We start from the raw sequence: 16,785 nt of genomic DNA, 5'->3' as shown, positions 1-16,785 counted from the left end.
CATTCAAATAAAAATTTATTTCAAATATTTGGCTGGCTTTAATAAAAAAGTATCTCCCAATCCAAAGCTCAAGAGGTTATATATATATATATATATATATATATATATATATATATATATATATATATATATATATAAATATAAATATAAATAAATATATATATATATATATATATATATATATATGTAAATATATAACCTCTTGAGCTTTATATATATATAAAAATATTTTCATAATTCTTTATGCATAAAATTCTAATTTTTGATTCCATTCAAAATGAATGAATGATTCTTTCTAATTATAGGAAGAATAGGAAGCCATATCTTATAGCTAACGTGAGCGCCGTCTTTCATCCAGGTCAGGCTGTTGCGCTCCACGTGGACCCTGTCGTTTTGGTGCTTTACACTATTTATACATTAACATGAAGCCATTAAACGGAATGGTTATTTGCATATCTGTGAGATCTCAGGTTTATGCTTCCAAAGACTGATAAATGGGTTTCATTATCACGCTCACATTGGTTCACACGTCCGTAATTAACAGGTTTTCTTTACCTTTAATTGGTGCTTTTCTTTAAATAAATACAATCTTTAAGATGGTGACAATTAAACAGGAAACCTGTCGTACTGGAAATAATGGCTCGTACTTTTAGCTGACCCCTAGGCAAAGCCATAGGGGCACGGAACTAATGTATCCAACTAATGTACCCCCCATAAAATGTAATAAAATAATCATATGTCATATGTTATGTATTACATTATTGTTAATCTCATTTCTTTTCTTTATGGAAATTCAATACAAGAAATATAGAAAAAAAAAATCATATTAATCTATAAAATTATATGTAATCCACAGCAATTCACTAGCAAAAACTATCTCACAAGGAAGACAATAAAAATGAGTATATAATCCCACACTCTATGTAAAGTAGGGTAACATTTTATTTCATAACAAATGTACAAATTTGCATGAAATTAAAATACTAAGAAAATTTTCTGAATTAAAAAACCTGTATATTAAATCATTGATTACTATTAATAGAATATATTACTGATATAAGAGAATATTTAGCTTATCTAAAGTTCCATGAGCTTTCAGAAACTAAAGAAGAGACCTCTGAGGTCCCAAAAGCCTATGTAACGCTACTTCTTTTTTCTAAGGTTGGAATATTAAAAGGTATTACCGGTAATTTTGACCAACATTAGAGACCTGAGATCCAACCCTAACCCTAAGAATTTACATCAAATCCAATCTTGCGCCACTCATACTGAGTTAAATAAACCTGCATGGGTGGCGTTTTCACCCCAAGCAGATTTGATTTTTTTTAATTTATCTTTTGGTTAAACTTTCAGATTTTTTTTCTTTTTTTTTTAATAAAAAAGTGACAATTATTTTTTTATTGAAAAATATAAAACAAATACAAATATTTAATATATAGATAAAAATGTCTCAAAAATCCCATCATTGGTGATGCTGCAGGTTTTGAAAATGTACAGTTACAAAATATTATTAATACAACAAAAAAAAGCCAAATAAAATATATTTAAATAATGTTTTTTTTTAAAGGACTGAAACATTTATATTGCTAATTGCAGATGCAAAAAAAAAAACAACTAACAAAACATGCTGGGAACTGGTGTTTATGTAATTTAGTCACTAATCTCATTAGGTACGCAGGAATTTAATGGCTGGTAACAGGTGGATGCAGGTTACGTGGAACACATACTGATTTAAACAATTCCCCATGATTTTAATGAAGGCAAAGGTCATGTGACCTTCATTTATAGAATATTCATATGTTTTAATTTGCAGAAAATGCTATTTTATTACCGTAGTAGGAGGTGATGACCAGTTAACTGCACGTCGCACAAGGTTTAAAAACTTGTGTCTTTAGTTACAATACTGAATAAAAAATACGCGGCCCTCTTCCAGATAAAACATGGCTTTATATGCACCATAAATGCTAAATTGCATAATACAGCAAGAGAAGTAATAATAATTTGAATTATTTGAATAATTTTTGATACGTATCACAAGGGGTTAATGTCTTAATAAACAGAAATTAACTTTGGAAGACAAGAAAAAGGAAAACATTTTCAACATGCTTGAACACCCTGCCTCCTTATCATACTGCCTGTGGGAAACGATAGAATGGCTCAGTCTTAATCACCCAGTTAGGCACTCTGACTAATTCAAATCTATGGAAGAATGGACTTCACTAGCATTGCCATGAAGAATCATTTCAGTGTGGCGTTTGAACAGTAGACGTCTTTTGATCGTTGTTTTTTTATCCTAACAAAAAAAAATGCTTACAAAAATAATAAAATCAGTCAATGCATAAATTACTTATCTTTAAAAACTATCGAAAGGGAAAAAAAATAAACTCATGGCAAGGATCTAAATCAATACTGGGTTCTTTTCTTCTATCCAAGAATCAATATATCCATTCTTTGTGTTATTCATAAAATCATTCTAACATAATTTTTTTTTTTAAATCACTTCTTTACAATTATTAATGTAAATGCCAAATGTATGTGGATAATAAGATATCTCTGGTTCAATTTAAATTCAGGTAGTTCCAGATAAAATAAAATAAAAATAAAAAAATAAATAATAAAAATAACCATAATAACCATAATAATAATAATGAAATAATCCTGTCCCTGTAGTTACATTTATATCTTGATCAATACATTTTTAATAAATACATTGATATTTTTAATAAATACATATTTAGTACGCATTTATAGATTCCCAGCACAATTTTCCTAAACTTCAGGAATCACGAATTCTATAATTTGGAAACTTAAAATGACATTAAATCTTTCCAAATTTTAAGATTACTTGAACATGTTTAGTCTGGTAGCCTCGTTGTTTCCTCTTTATCTGACAATATCATTCTTTCATCGAGACCCACCGAACGCTCCAAATTTGATGATATATATCAAAAAGAACCTGAATTTTTACGCTATTTTATGAATCGAGTTCCAAAAATTCTTTTTGGTTTCTGTGTGTAATTTAGACACAATAGTGTTTTTTTTTTTAATGATACACAGAATATCTAAATAGCCTAAAACGTCACACTTTGTACATTTTGTTGAGTTTTTTTTTTATTGGGTTTACATGCATTTGTATCAACAACACTTATTTTCTAAACTTTTCCAAATACTACTTATTTTAGTCATATATATATACATATATATATATATATATACACACACATACAGTATATATATATATATTATTTATGAGGAATAACACAATGAGCACCTGTTGGGAGTATTTAATCATCCTGACCCTTAGGGACCCGTTAATAATTGGGAGAAACAGCGTATCATCTTAGAAAATCCGTTATGGTTCCTTTGCTCGCTTGGGGTTATCCATGGGGGTGCCAGGACCATGAAGGTTATCAGATATTTTTCATGAACTTTTTAAATGGATACAATAAATCTTGTTATTGTATCCGCTGTTCTATATCATTTTTGAGGACTGAATGTTAAATCTGGAAAGGGATTTGCAGAGACCTTGTGATATTGATCCCGGAACACATGGACATGCTAAGTAACATTGGCCTTCCTCTACATGCTTGATCTGTTCTGATCCGAGACAACGTTTCTCCCAACTCATTACAATCGACACGTCCCCAGCGGATGGAATAATTAAATACTCTCATCCGTTAACGCTGGTCGTAGTAACGTAGGTAATATAGGTGATGTCATTCCTTATACAGTTTATGGTATTTGTTGGTAAAGAGTGTACTTGAAGGTATGATTTTTATGTTGTTTTTACACGATATATTAAACAAAAGAAGACAGCCCTTCCCATTGCTTGAATAATAATGTGTTCTTTAGTTAATTGCGTTAGGCTGAAAATCCCAATTTGTTCTGGCTGGAGTAAAGTAGCGATGGGATGTCATAGTTGTTATTCGGATAAGCAGGTCATCGGGGTGGTCGGTAGTTATTGGTAGTAAGCCAATTGTTACCCCAATTATCCCCGGAGCTCCGCACCTTGCGCTTCTGGCAGCTGATTGGCTGGTTCTGTGCTGGGTTTGGGAATATAAGGCACGTGTAGGACTGGACCACAGCACAAGAACCCATACACTGCAGAGACAGTAAAGGAGAGAGTTATCCAAGGATCCAGGGAGCCCAGCAAGATGAACATGAGAATTGCCCTTCTTCTCCTGCCCTACCTGTTTCAGTTTGGCATGGGAGCATCTCTCCAGGTAATGACAGAGCTGCTAGTATTACGCCAACAGGTGGCTTTTAAAGTGTTGGTGAACCCACATCCATGATCTTCAGTCAAAGGCTGGAGGTCTACCTGTTGGCTACTTCATAGAATGACCATCTTGGACAGTGTTGGCATAGCTGCGGTGCAGGCATAGTCTGCTTAGGACTTGGTGTTCAGGATATAGAGACTTCTTCTAAGACTTTGGGCTGGGTTAGCATCCAGAGAGCCACAAGGCATGGCTGCTTGGTACCCAGAAAGAAGACGCTAACTAGGGGTACATCTATGTCATCTTTTCCAGAATACTAATTTTCTGTCTGTTTATTTTCAGATTCATTTTGAAAGTCTGGGCAAGCCAGGTATGTACACCTTCTTAAATAATGTTTTATTAAAAAATAAATAAAAAAAGCAATATGGGCCAGCAAAATTAATGCTGGTCGGTGAAGACAAAGGAAGCCAAAGAACTCATTTGAATTAGCTATAGCTTGACACATCAAAGATATCTGACCCAGTTTATTCATTTTTTCCTTACCCAAAGAGCAAAGTGTTGAAACAGTAATTAACGAATTCATTGTATTATTTCCCCGTAGAAATTGTCAAGGAGCCTCCAAAGGAGACAGATGTTTTCACTGTCATTGAGGCGGCTAACAAAGGTATATTTTTCAATAAAAAATATGGAAATCAATACATAATACAATGCAGTATCTGTAAACTTTTAAACTCCCAACTCTTGCTAATATTTGCAACCAGGACCCTGCATAGGGTCGCCGCACAAAGACAGCTCCGGCAGCTATCTCAGCAAAAGAGAACAAGGCAACATGGTGAATAGAGAATTTGAGGTCTTTACTAAAAAAAGATGCTAAGTTAAGAACTCGGATCTCTCCATTATTATGACCTACGTGGTAATGTGTGACATCCAGCACTTTCTGCCAGTCCAGGAGAACACTGGGCCTTGGGTCCATAGGGCCATCTTTGATCTGGGGTCAGTAAGTAGCCATTTGGTCCTTCTAGTCTACACGATAGCCTTTAGCCTTTTCTTATGTTCATGATAGCCCCGGCCATATGTTATTTTTGGATAAAACCCACAAATAAACCTCAATCACTCTTAAAGTGGTTACACATATAGGAAGCAGTTGGAAGTTGATTTCATTAATGGTAAATTGTTGAATGATTTTTTAATCAATGTTAAGGTGAAATGCGGATATTGATGACCATTAACTTCCCTTATGTGTCCAAAACAGACAGTAAGATGGTTAGAATCGAGGGTGACATTGCTGTGAATATTGGCCGTAGCGCCATGAAATGCGACCAGGACTCTTGCAGATGGAAGAAGAACACATCTGGAAAAGTCAACGTGCCATACACCATCTCGCCAGACTTCAGTGCGTATTCTCTACTGCTTCTGTGAGCTAGAATTACTCGGTCATGCTAACCTCTAGAACAGATGTGTGTCTTAGTTCGGGAGCTAATGGAGCCTTGGAGGGAGAAGCTACAGCATCAACCATCGTTCATTATCTAGAGATTTAGCTTTTTCCACTGGTGGAGGAGCTAATATCACAAAATGTCTTATCATGTAATGCCTACCCGAGAACTTCCCAGAGATCTTCCCCTCATATTCCTTGTAGGAGGCAGAAGACATGGGGGGCAAAGTGGGGGGCTAGCGTGAGTGACCTAACATGGCAGGTTGAACTTGGTTTGGACTTAAGGGCTCATAATTAATTCCTTTTAATACTTTGCTAGTTGAAAGAATAGGTAAACTATTTTGTTTTGAGAAGTATGTTGTATACAGGTGACATCTTTAGGGTCAGGGACATCGGAAACGGGGCAGGACCAGTTTACCCCCGGCTGATCACTGTCCCGTCCCATTCTGTCTTCAGGTGCAGATGAAGTTGATGTCATCACCACCGCCATGCAAGATTTTGCGACTCTTACTTGCGTGCAATTTATTCCTCGCTCCTCGGAACCCGACTTCGTGCAGATTATTTCAGACTCTGGGTACGGGGGTAACACATATTTTTCTTTTATTCTATTTTGGGGGACATTTCCAGGCGTTAAGGGTTTGTGCCGAGGCTGGGTGACCAGTTCTCAGAATCTGCGTTCACGGGCTGGGTTTTAAAAAAAAGTATCTTCTGGCAGAAGCGTTTTATTTTAAAGGAAAAGATCATTGTTGATTATTTAGTGATCCTTCTAAGGAGATCGCTCTAGCTGTTATTGGAACTGATAAACTGGGTCTCCAACTCTAATAAACCCCATATTTAGCCCCATGGGTCCTTTAATTCTCCCCTCTTTTTTTCTAGGTGTTGGTCTTATGTTGGGAGGATTGGAGGACGCCAGGACCTGTCGCTCGCAAAGACCGACTGTATGAGAAGAGGAACAATCCAGCACGAGCTGAATCATGCCCTGGGATTCTTCCACGAACAAAGCAGAAGCGACCGCGACAACTACATTGATGTAATAACAGAAAACATCATGCCAGGTATCCAGTGAATTACACAAGTTGTAACGATGCCTGGGTTACAAGATTGCAGAACATATTCCGATACATAGTTTCAAATACAATCCTGTCTCCATAGCAACCAATGGAATGTCCTTTCTGATCGGGCCATTGTGTTGGATGCTTTGATGATGAAAGGCTTTTAAGTGTAAATAATCATGTGAGATGCCCCAAGGTCGTCATTCCTAAGGGTGTAATGGCGGGTCAAGGAGACATCTTCCTTCGGTAGCGTGTGATGTCATAACCCGATGCCATGTTTCTGTACTGGCCCTTGGATTGACAAGAGATCAGGGAGGCATTTGAGGCTTGAAGGCCTCTCGGCTTTTCCTTATGGAATTGGGTCACGGCTAAAATTGTTGTTCCTCATTTTAAGTGTATTGCTTGTTGTGTATCCTCTGCACAGAAAAACACAAGATTTAGAATTCTTGGTAATTTATTGATTTTAATGTATTTGTTCCGCTTTCTAGGATTTTATGAAAACTTTAATAAATACGACACCAATAATTTGGGCTTGGAATATGATTACGGCTCTGTTATGCACTATGGAAGGTAAGAAGGGACATCCCGTAATTTTGTGTTGAGATTTGGGGACATGTCCAGTGACACCGTAGTGTAACATTCATCACAAAGTGTTCAGTGGATGGGTCCGCATCCAGCAGGACTACATTTAAGAACAGACCCGTTGCATTGTTCGAATATTAAAGAAGATTTATTTTTCAGGTCTGCCTTCTCTCTAAGACCTGGTCAAGCAGACACCATCGTTCCAAAGCCAAACAAAACTGTGACCATTGGCCAGAGATACGGACTCAGCAACTTAGACATCTCGAAGATAAACAAGCTGTACCAGTGTGGTAAGAGTTAAACTGTCCATTTTAATTAAAAGGAGAGAGCTGGACTAGAGATGATCTTTTAAAGTTAAATGGAAGACTGAAAGGCGATACGAGAGATGTCTTCCTTACAGAAAGGACAGTAGATACATGGAATGGACTGCCAGTGGAAATACGTGAATTACGCAATCCTATAAATATAACATGAGCTAGTAGGGATAGGGGAAACTATAGATGCCGTATTTAACTTTTCCTTGAAAAACTAGGACTTCAGTCCCGATCTCCATCCCTATTCTTATAAGGTAGACCCAAGATAGAAAAATGTCTGTTTTTGGTAGCATAAAAATGAAGCCTGATAACGAGAAGACCTTCTTCACAATATTTCAATATGTATTTCCCGTCTAGATGTCTGCAGCACTCTACTGCCGGATTCTACCGGATCGCTTATATCTACTAACTACCCCAGCAATTACCCCAATAATGCCAAATGTTACTGGCTTATCCGAACCCCATCAGATAAGGTAATAAAATAAAGAACAAATCTGCGGGACAGTAAACAACGGGGGGGTCTATTTATGAAGCCGATGCTGGTCTGGTTTTACTTTGGGTATTTACTAAGAATTAGTTACTTTTCTTAAAGTGACCCACATCTCTTTCAGGTGTTCCTGCAGTTTAGTGCTTTCGATGTTCAGAGGTCCGCCGACTGCACCTCCGACTACTTTAAAGTCTACGACGGAGCCAACACCTCGTCGCCAGTCCTGCTCGATAGAGCCTGTGGAGCGGGGCAGGTCCCTTCTCTGGTGTCTTCTGCAAGCATGATGCTGCTTGAATTTGTCAGCGATCGTCAGACAACAGCAACTGGTTTCAAGGCTACCTACAGCACGGGTAAGAACGTACGGTAGTTTATCACTTCTCGGTTAAACATATATATATATATACGTATGGGAAAGTTGTTAAGTTATTGAGTCTTCTCGTTGACCGCCACAGTTTAAAACGTCACATCTATAAAAGCCTTGAAGGACACCCCCGCCTGTCCATGAGCGCTGCTACTCCCTGAGATGACCTGGAACCTTTTTATTTAGAAGAAAAAAGAAACAATCATGTTATTAACACACCAAAACAGAATCTTACATCAAATCCACATTTCTAATCTCAAAACATGCATTTTTGTTATTGTTTTAATTTTGATTTTATTTTTTTTAATTTAGTCAACTGTGGATCCACGCTGACAAGCTCGTCCGGTGTTTTCTCCAGTCCGAATTACCCCTTAAATTATAAAATTTTCTCAGAATGCACGTGGGTTATCTTGGCCCCGGTGGGATTTAAGGTGAGTCCGCTTGAAAGTTAGCAATTTGATGTTTTGCGATAATTTAATCTCAGGACATGTTGCCTATGCAGGTAGTAAGCCCAGATCATTAGGCATACCCAGGAACCCTCTAGGTTTGACCTGGAGTCTCAAGAGGCAGGTTAGCGACTTGTGGCCACGCCTACTTCCTTCCCACTTCCCCTGATCCCCACCTACAACCCCTCCCATGGAAGGCACTTTAGCCCCGCCCCCACACAAAGAAGGAGAGCGCTTCCTGTCTCAGGAAGCTCCCAAATCGGGATCCAAATCTTTGTACCCCCCCTTCTTCTTCCTTTGTGTCCCCCCTTCCTTTTTTCTGATCGTCCTCTTTTCTCAGTATAAGGGTATTGCTGGGATCTGCCGCCCTATCGCTCACAATAATTAACCCCTTAATGACAAAGCCTGTACATGTACGGGCTCAAAATGCATTGTTTTCAATGGGTTTAGGGACCGCCCATTGTCCTTAAGGGGGGTTAATGCAGAGATAGCAGGAAATTGTTTCATAAATTAAAACGTGTAAATACAAAACATTCTTCAAAATACCTTTTGTTACATAAATAGGTCACAATTTCACACAAAAAAGCAACACGCTTCCACGTGTTGTAAATCAGCGTTGTAAATTAAATCACCGTCACGTCTTAACGCTGAACAGGTTTAATTAACTTAAATTATACGTCTGTATACAATTATATAGAAATCCCGTAAAAAGAAACACTTTGATTACCAGAAATGCAATGTTTAGTATTTTGAATCCTTTACAAGATAACGCATAGCGTGTTACCAGAAATAACAATTATTATATACAGAGCTCTAGATCTAAGCAACCTTTATTTAATCTTTATTTAATAATTTATCTGCCTTTGTCCACCTACAAATGATTTGGAAATACTAAAGTAAAGGTTCCTTTAAGACATTTCCTTACATATATATATATTTTTTTTTGTAGGTGTCATTAACTATGACTGACTTCAACGTGGAAAGACAACGGACATGCTCTTACGATTATGTGCTTGTGTTTGATGGACCCAAGCCAACATCCCCCCAGAAGGGCAAATACTGTGGACAGGTCAACGTCCCCCCCATCGAATCTTCCGGAAATTCACTGCTAGTTCAGTTCCACAGCGATGGATCGGTGGTAGCCAAAGGCTTCTTAGCCAACTATGCCTTTAGTAAGTAGACGTTTTGTCTTTTCTAAGGTCATGGTAGGACATGGTGGACATTTAGTTTAGGGGTAAGCGTTAGGATTCAATTATGATACATTGTTTCTAGTGCAACTATTATTTCTTCTAGTATAATCGGAAAGAACATTTCACTTAATGGGAAACCATAGGGAAGGTAAAATCTCCGAAAAGCTTACAATCAAAAGAAATGGGAGATTCATTTGTAATTAGGAACATTGGAAATTTGGTCGGCGACCTTTAATTTTACGAATGACGGTAATGTCTGTTGTGCCGCTCGGAATTTTAATCTAATCTCTATCTTGTGTTTGATTTCTTTACAGTACCGCTGTAACCAATCAATTTCCGGGGAAACAGAAGACTTAAAAGTAATCTTAGTTTATTTATCGCACATTTAATATGGTAGCCAAAAAAAATTATGTTCTTATAATTACTGTTATTTTTCATCTCCGTAACAAGACAAATTAGTCCTTCTAAGCGTCTCACGTGAAAATATACCCTATCGGCAATCGTTTTTTAGGATCTCGTAAGGACTAGCGATGCCAATTTTTGCCCCCAAATTATTTCCTATGTCGAGATTGATACTGGCCATTGAAGATGAACGTTTTTAAACGTGATTAAAGTTTACATGTATGCAAACTGGCATGCATTGCTTGCTGTATTTATCACTGTTATGTTGTTTCAATAAATATTTTAATGCAAACAATTCTGCCGTTGTTATCTCCTCTGTGTTATGACATATTGGGGTCCCTCTGATTGAAAATGGGCTTTTTCTTCTTTTTCCAAAAACATTTCCAAAGACATTTAGACTTGTGACGTGACCCCGCAGTGTTCCTGTCTCCCCGGGCCAGTCCAAAATTGCCTACAAAGGGCCAGTCTGACCAGCACCTTGTAAACAGTTTTGGACTGGCCTGGGGGGCAATCGTCCCTGATTCATACATCGTTTCACGATAGACTTAAAGGACTGGGTAGGTGTTTTTTTTATTTAACAGGTGAAAAACCTGCTTAAGACCCAAATGACCAGGACTTTATAGGGAGAAAAAATATGGCATATAATTAATATTAAACAGGTCAAATTGGTAAAAAAATGTTTTATTAAGGCCAGGTACTTCTCCTATTTAAGATTCAAGAGTATTTCCCTAGAATTGTCATAATAAACTCTACTTATTCTAAGGACTAGAATTGCTACAGTGTTAACTAGAGTGAATTAAAGATTTAAAAACCAAATGCTTAAAAAACGAAAAAAAAGTTAATGAATAATACCGAATGTTGTTTACGCGGACACGTTACCATGCCCAGATTATAAATTTAGAGATCCGAAGAAAAATACGAACCATAAAGGTCATAGTTCAGTTTATTTATTTATTTAAATGTATTGGGTTCACATTTTACTTAACAGATTAAATAAATCTACCAAACTGATAGGATGCCTCGAAGCCGCTCATCTGCTCGGAGTGGTCCGAGTGGAATAGAATGAACATTGATGTTCCGCTGGAGGTTCCCACGATGTTCTCCCTTGAGCCGCAGTAAGTCCCTATAAGTGGAGCGGAAGGGCCGTCTCCATCAAAGACGGAGAGATAATCGAGTCGGCAGTAAACTGAATACTCCACGTTGAGTTGGTTTATCCGCAGAGTGATCTGAATGTCAACACAAAAAGTTATTTTACAGATCTGAAGGGGCAATAGCGCGTTGAATATAAAGCATGATCGGATATTTGTTTAGACTGGAAGGAAAATCATTTAGTGCCCCAAATAACATGGGATACGCACCAGGCATATATGCAATATGATTAACACAACTGCTGGTTTATTACTTCAAATTTACTGCATAGGGTGGTATATGGGTCATAATGTCAAGGGTCCAATGATCCGCTGAACGTCATGAGGGTAACTATAGAGTGCGTTATGTTTTCTTCTTCGAAATTTAAAATGTAAACCACGGTACACATCTACAGCTCACCATGAAGCCTTCAGGAGCCGTGATAAGCCATATACATTCCAACAGCGGCAAATAATCCTCGGGAAATCCCGGCGATGTGAAGGTTCCTGAAGGTTGGTGGAACGTGTTGCCGCATTGGACTTGGGGAAGAGACAGAACAACATAAACTGAATGGTCCAGCTAGATTCATTCCTAATGTATCTTCATTAACAGGAATGAAAGTTTTTTTCCCTGTAATGTTGAGCATATTTTACTCTACAGATGCCCCTCAATGACCTCCTGACATCAACAAGGGGTTCTGATTCACATATCAGGGCAAAAGGACCAACGCAAACATTAGAGGCGCCATTAACTGTCAAGACAAATCTAAAATGCTCAACCTGTGCCGTACGAAGCCTTGAACCCCCTTCCTGTGACTTCTCCATCACTGACGAACTCCAGCAACATCAGGTTGGACGAGGACATTAAGGGTGGAGGAATAATACCGCCGCACGCTTTCTCTAGAAGTACCGGGGCGGTTCTGCTCGCTCCACCGTACACCTTAACATAATCGGAATCACAGTCTGGAGAGGATTGTACATCAAAATCTTCAAATTCCAGGAGCACCTGCAAAGGGAATGTTTTTTTTTTAATCTCTTAACGATAGAATAAAAAGGAAACACGAGCTATAGTAAACATTATTCCTCTTTTGACAGAAGTTGTTGAAACATTCTAGACTACATGTCTCGAAGTTTCCTTGAAATACCCTTTGGGACGGTGTCCTGATGAGCCACACACAGCTGGTATTGTCTTGGTAGTTAGAGGGGTAGTTTGCTGAACTCACGGTCCCTTTGGGGGTAGGTAACAAAGTGCTGCAAACATCTAAAAAGTATAAAAAATTTGTTCACAGATTTTTCCAACCCTCAAAAAAAAACAAAACCCTTGGTTCCAATTGTGTATAAAGCCTTACCGCAACCGTACAGAACGTTAATCTTTCCAACATCCAGGCGGCTCAGTCCATACCGCTGTCCGATGGTGGAAGAGGTGTTAAATCTGGGAACTATCGTTGCCTGCTGGGGTTTGTTACTGAATGCCGTACTAGGAGAAGGGAGAAATCATCAGCCGTCTTCAGAATGTAACAAAGAATGTAGACATTAAAACAAACAAAAAAAATAAATAAAAACAACACAAGCGATCCAGCCATGTGTGATCTTCACCAAAGCTTGAGGTGACATCTTAAGCTTACCTGGAATAGTGCATTACAGATTCATAATCATACTTCATTCCCAAATTCTTAGTTGGGACGATGTCAAAATGTTTGAGGTCATCTAGAAAGAGAATTTATTAAAAAAAATCAAACAAATAAACAAAAAAAGTGAGCCTTTCAAGTACCTGGATTCTGAATCCCATACACTCTTTATGACTAACAGACTTTGGACAAACAGGTTTTGGAGAACTAAAGCCCTAAATGTTTCCTTTAGATGGGGGAAGAATTCACTTCTTTGCTACAATTACCTGCTCGGAGACAAGTCAATGATTTTATGACGTGATGCAAAACAAAAACACTCCCTTCTTTTGGCTGAAAAGCTTGGTATACAATTACCAATTTCAGATGCTTGGATAAGCGTGTAGATGTTGTCATTCCAGAGCCATGAGTTCCACAATCTGATATTTCATTCTGGAGTAACTTGTTTATCAGACCTGTTTGGTTATCCCTAAACCTTGCTCCTTCAGTGAACTTTATGGAGAATTTGGTCTCGGAAATACCTGGATTGATGTTTTCAGTCACTATGGTGACATATTCATCGCGGTCGGTTCTGGCTTGTTCGTGGTAGAATCCCAGCGCGTGGTTGAGTTCATGTTGAGTGATGCCTTTCTTGAGGCAACCAGAACGATGCAGCGATATCTCCTGCTCACCTCCCACCATTCCAATGGCAGACCTACACCTGGACGTGCGGTGGAAATAACGTTGGAGAATCAGGCAGACTCAGACCAGGGCAATGATGAATACTTCTTATATACCCTTTTTTCATGGCAGAATCCAGGATGGATCTTCTGTCTAGGACCTTAACACCCATGGTGATCCCTCGCCATACATATCATATTTGGGGATAGTCAGACACCTACCAGATGGTCTCTCTGGCCGACAACAACACTAAACCGAAAGCCCAGCATTGATCCAGCGACCATACCGACGCGGCTTCCGACTTACCCATCATCGGGCTTAATGGCAATGTAGTTCCTTTGATCAGTACGAGCCACGAACTTCACGCAGGTCAACGTTTCAAACTCTAGCATCGCACCAAGGATGATCTTTTTCTCCGAATCACCTGGGTGCACATATTAAAGCGAACTCATGAGAGGTGGAAAGAAAAGGAACGGATGGAACGGGGACTCCACGCACAATGCAGAAACTCACTGTATTTGGAAGAGAGGGTATAGGGAACATCCACGTTTCCGCTGTCTGACTTTGGCCAGATGCAGTTATCACAGCTGGTGGCACTGCGGAGATTTCCCAGGACAATATCTCCCTGATAGCCCACATGAGCACTCTCTAGAACCAATAGAACTCATTATAATTACTGTATTACAAGAGCCGATTACGAAGGCTGAAAGCCGCCATGTTTATTTATAAAATGCATATTATGTACTGAAATATTAATAATATTAATACTTTTTGGAATGTCACAAACTTTTCTTGTTTCGGCTTTGCTATGTCCCATTATACAATAAACTGTCAATTTATTATAGGTAGCAGCTATATATAGGCGTATTTTTTCTCAATCACTTGAGCACATCTCTTTTTTTGTCTATCATGTTTTAACTGGTCTAATTAAATTTTGAATTTTTAAACCCTTATTTGTGGAGCTGGATCTTCTATCTACACTGTTATGTCAATTTATTATATTATATTATATATATATATATATATATATATATATATATATATATATATTATATATATATTCAGTATACTGATCACAATAATACTTTCTTACCATTGTTTGATATTAAAATCCTGCTGAAGACATCTTGAGTCTCCCCTGCTTCTTCTGCCAATATGGATTAAGACAGAAGTGAAAAAATGAAGAATTTCCACAAAAAAATAATAATTTGTGATTCTCTATAAAACAGTCATTTCAGTGGGGTATCGGTGAGTGGGTCGCACCCACCAGGAATATATCACTGTCTTTATCAATAACACATTTTGAATATTTTGGAGGTTAATAACAACTCCCATCACTCAGAAGGCAATGCACTATTGGAGCTGTAGTCCACAATAGGAAAGGCAACTCCTATATAGATTAGCGCCGAGCAATTTAAAAAAAATAATAAAGGTAATAATCAGGTAATATTAAAATTTTATTAAAATATTTTTTTCTTAAATCAGAAACCCTACAGAATAGATCTTGAGATGTTTTCCTCTTTCGTTCAATGCGCTTGTTAGTTAGCAGACTTATTTATTGTTAACTAATTATTGCAAAAAATGCAAATAATTACCGTTTTTTCTGAGGTCCTCAAAAAATGCCTGAAAAGAAAAAGTAAACAAAAAAAAAATTATATATATATTTATTTTTATCTTTCTGATATAATGCAAGATAAAATCGGAATAAAGGGACTCTTTCAACCCTTTCATGTATACAGTACATATCCATTGATCCAGAAAAAAGGCAAAATATGTGTATTTATAAAATCATTTAATTTGTATGAAATATTTTTAATTATGTATATAAGCGCTGCGTGGGTTGTTAGAGCTACAGAAATAAAATATAAAAATCATAAATAAAAATAATGCACTTTATTAATTTGATTTATTCACCTGTCTGTGTTATCTGCGTGTATAAAAAGTGCAATGTAAGAATTTAAAAGGTTACATTGTCACAAGTTGCTTTATTGCCTCTTTTTTCTCGTCTATAGAGGCCATTTAGATCGTCATAAAACACAAAAGCATTAATTCAGACGTATCCAGCGTTATTAAGACGCATTAATAAATCCCCCTTTGAGAATAACTGAACTTTGTAACTTGCTGCTGATTTCAGAGCCGGCCTTTAGATTTGCTGACCCAAGGCATGTTTTTTCGGGGTAGATTCGTGAAGAAAGAGTAGCGTTTCTGCACCTCTCTCTGCAAGTCTTTCTGTATTGTTCTGGGCTCTCGGTGCGCTTCTGCAAAAAGGGTGGAGCCACAGGGCAGCCCCTCCCCCCGTTCCTCCAATCGGAGCAGAGGGTTTGCTCGAAGCGGATCAAGGCGGAAGAAAGAAGAATAGGAAGAGGCAAGAGAACAAGTGGAGCTGCTGGAAAGCTTCAGGGACACAGAAGCATTATTATATAACATAATGGATGTTGGGGTGTTTTTGGTGGTGGTGGGGGGTGGTGCAGCATTTCATCCTTGGACCCAGGCAGCACAATGTCTTGGACCGACCCCAGGGGCCTATATTTAACTGACAATCTCCGTTACACTATGTGGGCCGTCCAAGCTTGGAGAGAGACTGGATGAGACATTGTATCCCAGCATCCATTGTCTAGCTTGTAGGGAGAGCGGCTGAAGTCAGAATATTGAGATGGAAACTGGCTTCAATTAGAGAAAATTGATTTTAGGGTAAAATTAGTAATGGGGGGGTACTGAGAAACTGGGGAGGAATAAACAAAGGCTGGTGGAATCTAGGGAATAAGCTTGGGGTGGGGGATAATCGTGCACCAAGGCTTTGTGCTGCCATGTCCAGCTGCTTGTCTATTAGTTTTTGCTTTTTCTTCTTCACGGGTATTAATACCCAGTTACACACTTAGTGTCCAAGGGGAAG

At 38.1% G+C, this 16,785-nt stretch overlaps 2 protein-coding genes across 2 annotated transcripts; one reads left to right on the top strand and one right to left on the bottom strand.

Moving 5' to 3' along the window:
• Nucleotides 1-4,154: 4,154 nt before the first annotated feature.
• On the top strand, nt 4,155-10,403 carry LOC128467581 (embryonic protein UVS.2-like). The gene is made up of 13 exons (XM_053449243.1): nt 4,155-4,223; nt 4,557-4,584; nt 4,816-4,878; nt 5,467-5,607; nt 6,103-6,220; nt 6,523-6,701; nt 7,187-7,268; nt 7,440-7,570; nt 7,952-8,067; nt 8,206-8,431; nt 8,755-8,873; nt 9,838-10,060; nt 10,393-10,403. The coding sequence occupies exons 1-13, from the start codon at nt 4,155-4,157 to the stop codon at nt 10,401-10,403; spliced, it is 1,506 nt and encodes a 501-aa protein (XP_053305218.1).
• Nucleotides 10,404-11,411: 1,008 nt separating this feature from the next.
• LOC128467580 (embryonic protein UVS.2-like) lies at nt 11,412-14,609 on the bottom strand. Its single transcript, XM_053449241.1, has 10 exons — nt 14,591-14,609; nt 14,406-14,540; nt 14,199-14,316; nt 13,754-13,932; nt 13,233-13,314; nt 12,957-13,084; nt 12,753-12,868; nt 12,388-12,613; nt 12,029-12,147; nt 11,412-11,706 (listed from the first exon to the last, which is right to left on the bottom strand). Exons 1-10 carry the CDS (start codon nt 14,607-14,609, stop codon nt 11,470-11,472), a joined length of 1,359 nt encoding a protein of 452 aa, XP_053305216.1. The 3' UTR covers nt 11,412-11,469.
• Between the last annotated feature and the right edge of the window lie 2,176 nt (nt 14,610-16,785).

The sequence above is a fragment of the Spea bombifrons genome, chromosome 10, assembly GCF_027358695.1.
Source record: "Spea bombifrons isolate aSpeBom1 chromosome 10, aSpeBom1.2.pri, whole genome shotgun sequence".
NCBI classification, from domain to species: Eukaryota; Metazoa; Chordata; class Amphibia; order Anura; family Pelobatidae; genus Spea; species Spea bombifrons.
The sequence above is the reverse complement of the archived record's forward strand: the minus strand, read 5'-3'. Positions and strand labels throughout refer to the sequence as shown.